The sequence below is a fragment of the Pterocles gutturalis genome, unplaced genomic scaffold, assembly GCF_000699245.1.
Source record: "Pterocles gutturalis isolate BGI_N339 unplaced genomic scaffold, ASM69924v1 scaffold8988, whole genome shotgun sequence".
In the NCBI taxonomy this organism is placed as follows: domain Eukaryota; kingdom Metazoa; phylum Chordata; class Aves; order Pterocliformes; family Pteroclidae; genus Pterocles; species Pterocles gutturalis.
This window is the reverse complement of record NW_010117979.1, coordinates 400-7,713: the sequence shown is the minus strand read 5'-3', so window position 1 is coordinate 7,713 and position 7,314 is coordinate 400. Positions and strand designations below refer to the sequence as shown.

Here is a 7,314-nt window from a genome sequence, read left to right as displayed (position 1 = left end):
ATTTTTTTAGAATAACAGATTTTTATACATATATTTTTAGAAAAAACTTATATATTTATCTTAATTTAAACGAATTTTAATAACACAAGGGAAGGAGTTTGTTTCTGCTTCGGTGCACGTAGCTCGGGTCTCCACTGCAAGGAGAACTGAAAGCGTCGCCGGCAAAACAAAAAGAAAAAAAAAAAAAGAGGATTTCAATGAGAAACTCGTGCTCAAAGATGAGCCAATCGCTGCCAAGGCTTGGGAAACCTCTTCCAGTAAAAAGCTTTCTGGGGGAAGTCCCTTCTGTGACACTGACTTCTGCCTTCCCTGCTGACATCACCCCACTCTGTCAAGAAGTCCGGGAATCGTCAAATTGAATCATCAAATGGTTTGGGGTGGAGGGGACCTTAAAAATCATCCAGTCCCACCCCCTGCCCTGGGCAGGGACCCCTCCCACCAGCCCAGGTTGCTCAAAGCCTCGTCCAGCTTGGCCTTGGAGCCCTCCAGGGTTGGGGCATCCGCAGCTTCTCTGGGCCACTGCCTCACCACCATCATCATTGATTTCTTCTTGAAGTCTCGTCTAAATCTCCTCTTTTTCAGCTTAAAACCGTCCCCACCCTTCCCATCATCACTGACATCCCAGCGCTTGGTCCCCTCCGTCCTACTGGAGATGAGCCCAAGCCAACGCTTGACCCAAGAGTGGCTGATTGTTGAACCATCGCCTGGAAATTCCCATTTTCGTCCCCAAAAAAGGGCAGTTTTCGGTGCTCAGAGGTCACCCAGGGACCCAGGATGGATCCCATGGGATTTTGACGGATTGATGTTGGTACGAGGAAGAAAAACCAAACCCAATATTTCAAGGTCTCTGCCCTTCCCGGGCGCGGTTGCTCCTGTTGTGTTCCGCTAATCACAACGCTTCCTGAAAACGTGCCATAGACCGACGGCTAATCTCCAAAACCAGTAACACCAGTGTAACACCAGTGAGGAAAGAGGAAAGAAAGAAAACCCCACGGAGGAACTGCCGACACGCTCAACTGCTGGTTCCCCTTCTGATGACAAATCACGCTTTTGTCTCTTACAGGACTCTGCTGATTGATTGGCAGAATTTTTATTTTTTTTTCAACTCCCACATCTAGGTTGGGTTGGGTGGTGGTTTTTTTGTGGTTTTTTTTTTTTTTTGTTAAGCCAGGGTATAAAATGAAAGCACGCCACAGTAGAGGACTTGCCTTCCTCCTGGAACAATGACTCTGATCGGTGAGTGACTCTCCCCTGAGTCTTGAACTCTCATTTTCTTTTGTTTTCTGGGTGGGTTTTGGTTACTTTGGGTGTTTTTTCCCCGTCTGCTGGAACATCTGCCCCTTGTCTCACCTCCCACCAGTGTCACCACAAACCTCCTTTTCTTCAACCGACATCTTTCACCATCCCTTGGAGCTTGACTTTGCAGCACGACAGGTGGTGGGAGACCTTCCTGGAGATTTTGGGTGGTGGGATGTCCCTAGAGATGGAAATGTGAGCTCAGAATGATCCAGAGACCTTCCTGGAGGCCACCACCTCGACTCATGTTTGTGGTTTCTCCATAAGAACCATCGGAGGTTGGGGTGGAAGGAACCTTCCAGATCGTTGAGTTCCAACCATGGGCAGAGAGAACTTCCACTAAACCAGGCTGCTCCGAGAAGATGGAGCAAGAAGAAGACTCCGAGAAGGTCCGACGGAAGATGGAGATCCATCAGATGTTCCCAAGAGCTGCTCCCACGGTCTTTGCTCTCTCCCACTGATCTCCAACGTGGTCCACAGATCTTTGGGGTAGTCACGCTGGGTGAAATGACGGCAGTGAGACTGGCCAGTGGTTTTACACCACCATGATCCACCCCCCCACGCCAAAAAACTCAACTCCAGGCCTCATCCTGGGTCCTCCAGGAAGGTCGGGGTTTTATCTCCGCGATATCACTTTCCATCACGCTTTCAAGGTGGCAACCCTGCTGTAATTTCTAATTATTTTTTTTACTGTCAGCGTCTTCAAGAAGCTGGATCTAGAGGCTGGAGGAAGATCTGCTTCCGGGAACTGGACTTAGGTCCAGGTTTTCTGCAGATCTGGGGCTGTTCCAGCAAAAGCAGCGATTCCTTGGGGATTTTTCCAGGTGTAAGAATTATCCTGGGTGTCCTTAAAAATGTTTTTTTGTTTTTTTTTTTTTTTCTTTTCTTCCCTTTTTCCCCTGGAAGGAAACTAGACATCCTTGGGGATGGGGAAGGAAAAGAAAATTTCCAAAATATTGTGGAAAAATCCTGGCAAAAGCCCAGGATGATTTCTGTGCAAGCTTCATTTTCCCTGCGTATGGGAAATGGAAGTCATTACAAGATTTGCCTTAATGCTTTGCGTGTCAACGCCGTTAATTAGCGTTCTTCATTATGGAGTCTTTGGAGCTTATTCAAAGGGGACAAACTCGTTTTGGGACCTCGCCACAGCAGCAGCAGCAGCAGCAAAACATGGGTATGAAAAAATTAAAAATTATCTCTGGGCTTTGATTTCTCCTTAAAAAAAAAATAAAAAAATTACATTAACTGACACCACACGGCATCTGGCTGTGGTCACGGAGACCTGCTGATGCCACGGATTTCATAATCGTGACAGTTTGAAGAGAGATTTGATGGATGTTCCTCACTGGGGTTTGGTTGGTGTCACCTCCCTCCCGGTGTGCCAGGAAGGAACTTGTGTGGTGACTGTGCCTTCATTTCATTATTTTCTTCTCTTCTTCTTCTCTTCTCCTCCGCGTCTCCTCCTTCTTCTCTTCTCCTCCTCCTCTTCTCCTTCTTCTCTTCTCCTCCTCTCCTCCTTCTTCTCCTCCTCTTCTCCTTCTCTTCCTTCTTCTCCTTCTCCTCCTTCTTCTTCTTTTCTCCTTCTTCTTCTCTTCTCCTCCTGTTCTTCTCCTCTTCTTCTCGTCTCCTCTTCTTATTCTTCTCCTCTCCTCCTCTTCTTCTCCTCTCCCTAGTCATCTTCCAACTACTCCTGCTCGCAGCTCACCTAAGCGCCAAGACGTTTCCAGGTTTCCCTGAATATTGTCTTGAAGATAAAGACTATGAGGAGCTTCTGGAGATCATCAGAGACGGGCTGGAACCTGCAACTCACCCAGCAAATATCGTCATCGTCGGTGCAGGAATAAGCGGGCTGACGGCAGCAAAGCTGCTCCGAGATGCCGGCCACACGGTAAGGAGTTCGGTGAGAGCCGTTGGGACTCGGTTTCCTGCACGAAGGGTTTTCCGTCATGGAGAGGGAGAAGGGAAACTCAAGGGTGGGAGAAGGAAGGAAAAGTCATTGAGCTCCGGGAATTTCAGCGGATGATTTTCCAAACCGCAGGGATGGATGGGAGGGGAGAAGGGGGAGTTGTTGCAACACAAGTGGTTCAGATGTTCCCCAAATGAATGGCAAGACCAAAAATGAAAAGGCGCCGTCGTCCTTCTCCATCCTTATGGGTTTCTGAGATCAGCAGAGCCTGGGACAGCCTCGGAGGTGGCTCTGCTGGGAGCGGGAGGTTGGAGTAGACCCCTCCAGAGGCACCTCCAGCCTCAATGTCTACGATTCTCCAACTTGGTGCAACTCGCAGCCCAACGGTGACGTTCGTTGCTGTGGATCAACCAGCAAGAGACTCATGAGCCCCTTGAGTCCAGCCCTGGGAAGTGGCAGGTAGCCCAGGGGTCTCAAAACTGCGTTAACCGTCCCAAGGTGCTATAGGTGAAATTCAAACCCTTGAGTTTCAAAGAAGGTTTCAAAGGCCTGGGTTTTTTTAGGTTACCATTTTGGAAAGGAGCAATCAGGTCGGTGGGAGGATCAGGACGTACCGATGGGAGCGACAGGGCTGGTACGCGGAGTTGGGAGCCATGCGCCTGCCGAGCAAGCACAGGTAAGATGGCGACTTCTTCATGGCCATTGTCTGTTGTTCTGCATAAAAGGGACAAAAACCACAGAAATCTCCTGCATTTGAGTTGGAAGAATTAAAGAAGACCTTTGATATTTGTATCGTACCCGTAAATGGTCACATCTCTAGTTTGGGAGTCATAAGATCAGAAGACGGATGAATTTCCTTTGGGTCTGGTGGAGAGGGCATCCAACCGAGGCTCTCCAAGAGGATGGAGTCAACCAGGGCTCAAACCATGAACCCAAATGCTCTGGGAAGAGGCTGTGGGAGAGTAATCGCCACAATCTCCACTCATGAGCCAAAAGGACGGGTGGCTACACCATCGTCCACGGGAAAATGTTCTGTGATGCTTCTCGCGTTCTGGCAGCAGGGGTTGGAGGTTTGGTTGGTCACAAGCACTCGTCCCCACATCATGTCCTCTTCTCTAGGCTGGTCCGTGAATTCATTAAGCAGTTTAAACTGAAGCTAAACCCCTTCTTTGAGACGGACAACAACACCTGGTATTTTTTGAACGGCACTCGGATAAAAGCTGAGGAGGTGGAGAAAAACCCCAACATCCTCAACTACCCGGTGAAGGCATCAGAGAGAGGCAAGAGCGCGACCCAGCTTTACAGAGAAACTCTAAACAAGGTACGTGCCCGCAGGGGAGGGATGATGGTGCCTTCCGGGGATGTTGCTCATCCCAGAGACGCTGAAGCAATTTCCTCTGGGCTGCGGCGAAGCCTCTGGCAAACGATGGGTTGGGAAAGACTCAGTGATGGGTTGGGTTGAGCGAGCAGAGAGGCTCGTTCAGGAACGAGGGCAGCAGGTTGTAAAACTCTATACACAAGAGAAGGGAACAGATCCACCAAGACTTGGATGAGGTGGAAAATGCCGCATGAAGGCAGAATGTCCCAAAATTTGACGCCAAAGCAGCAGGATCCAGTAGCTCCAGGGGTTACCAAACCCCAGGACTGGATACCCTGAGATAAATCCTAATAGAATTTGGGAAATGCACTTTTTTTCTCATCAATATTTCCTCTCCAGGCTTTCAAGAAGTTCCAGACTACAGACTGCAAGGAATACCTCGCTCAACATGACTCCTTCTCCACCAAGGTAAAGGCCTTGAGACTAAATTTAATCCCTCCCCACCGATGATCGACCTTCATCCCTGCTTCCTCCATTGATGCTTTTTGTTGTGCAAAACCAGGGGAGACGTTGAGCTCCTGCAACAAGCTCCAAGAGCTGCATAAAAAAAAAAAAAAAAACAACAAAAAAACCAAACCAAAACAAAAAAAAACCCCAAACAAACCCCAAAAACCCAACGTTCTGGTCCAGGCATTAAAAAAAAAAAAATGAAAAAAACCCCCAAACTTCTAGGCCAGGCTTTGAGCAGATGAAGAGCAGGAAGAAGGCATCAGGGTGTGGTTGTTGGTTTTGGATACACAGGAGACACTTGCGCTGAGATATTAAACATCTTCCCGGCTTTTCTAGGAGTATTTGATCAAAGTCGGAAATTTAAGCCGAGGAGCAGTTGAGATGATCGGTGACTTGTTGAATGAGGACTCTGGGTTTTATTTGTCCTTCCTCAACTCCTTGTGGGATTTCGAGATCTTTGCTAACCAGAGGTAAGACGATGTCTCTTACGGCAAACTCCATTTGGTGCTGGTCCACAGAAAGCCGCCACCAGAAGCCATTTCCGTGGCGTTTAGATGCCTGAATGGGAAAAACTCCCAACTCAAAGGGCCACCAAGATCTGTCAGGATCTCCAGAAGAGTCAGGTTTTACGGTTCCCAAACCCCCACGTCCTTCCCTCACCTCCTGCTTCTTCTTCTTCCTTCCAGCTTTGATGAAATCACGGGGGGATTTGACCAACTGCCCAAAGCCTTCCACGAAGTGTTGCCCAATGTCATCAAGTTCAACTGCACGGTGGAGAAAATCATGAGCAAAGGAAACAAAGTCCGTGTGTTTTACCGCGCTCCGGACACCCTGGCCCCAACCATAGAAACTGCGGATTACGTCCTCGTCACATCCACTGCCAGAGCCACCAGGCACATCCAATTCCTGCCACCTCTCTCTCCTCCAAAGAGCCATGCCCTGCGCTCCGTCCACTATGCCAGCGCCACCAAAATAGCCTTGGCGTGCACCGAGAAGTTCTGGGAGAAGGACGGCATCCGAGGAGGACAGTCCATCACCGATCGCCCTTCCCGGTTTATCTACTACCCCAGCCACAACTTCACCAACGGGACGGGCGTGATCCTGGCTTCCTACACCTGGAATAGCGATGCTGAGTTTTTCCTGCCTCTCACAGATGCGGAGTGCCTGGATGTGGTCCTACAAGACCTGTCGGACATCCACCGAGTGAGCAAGGAGTACCTGCAGTCCACCTGCGACCAGTATACGCTACAGAAGTGGGAACTGGACAAACACTCCATGGGGGCATTCGCTGCCTTCACCCCCTACCAGTTCGTCGACTACTCGCAGCCACTCTTCCAGCGCGAGGGCAGGGTGCATTTTGCGGGAGAACACACGGCTCAACCTCACGGCTGGATCGACACTGCCATGAAATCAGCCGTCAGGGCCGCCAGCAACATCCATCACAAGAGCAGCGAAGCCTGGACGCTGAATGAGGAGCAGACGGGGAGTTCTGTACAGAAGGAAGAGCTCTGAGCGGAACTCCTGGGCTGAGCTTTGGTGGATGTCAAAAATGTGACGTCTAAGTTTCACGACTCTAGTATCACCCTGGGTGGGACACGTTGCGGTAATTTCTGATTTATGTCCAAACTATTTCAGAAAATCACTAAGATGGAATAAAGGTGGGTGTTGCTCGGTTCCATGGGCGTGAGGTGCCTCCTTCTCTTATTTTGTCACGTATAAATCGCCTCATGTCACTTGTGCCGCTTAGAAAGTCATCACCCGTCGGCTGGGGCTTCCTTCCCTTCCAAGATTTGGGAGATAATTTGTTCTAGAAAGAAATGTAACACTGTGAAAAGTAAAAATAAAAGAAAATGGGCCAAAAAAGGTCACAAATGCCTTGTTAAGCTCAGAACAGAGCCAGGCTCAACGTGCAGCACTGTTGTGTTCGGAGAAAAGAAGGGTGCAAAGCTCAAAGTACTGCAAAAAGAGAAAATCGAAGGATTTCAACTTGTTCAGTTAAAATGATTTTGGTTTTCTTGTGCTGATCCCAGCCATGGCAGAACACTAGCCCCCTCTGCCCCTTCAAAAAAAAAAAAAAAAAAAAAACAACAAAAAACCAAAAAAACCAAACCAATCTGTTTTAGCAAAGAAAACTCTTTATTTAGCCTTGAAAATCACGTCTCCATCCTGAATCCGACCGGCGAGCACTTCACATCGACATTGTCTCAAGGTACAGCATGAATAAAGGTTTTAGAGCCAACATCCTCAAAAGGGCAGCATCCCACCAGATCCATCCCATAAAACC

At 48.8% G+C, this 7,314-nt stretch overlaps 1 protein-coding gene across 1 annotated transcript; it reads left to right on the top strand.

Annotated features, from left to right (window-relative positions):
- Positions 1 to 2,965: 2,965 nt before the first annotated feature.
- IL4I1 (interleukin 4 induced 1) lies at positions 2,966 to 6,542 on the top strand (the record flags this gene model as incomplete). Its single annotated transcript, XM_010076023.1, has 6 exons — positions 2,966 to 3,184; positions 3,766 to 3,878; positions 4,322 to 4,523; positions 4,920 to 4,988; positions 5,367 to 5,500; positions 5,717 to 6,542. Coding segments are annotated over 6 exons (1,563 nt in total), but the record flags the coding sequence as incomplete, so codon positions are not given.
- Positions 6,543 to 7,314: the final 772 nt, after the last annotated feature.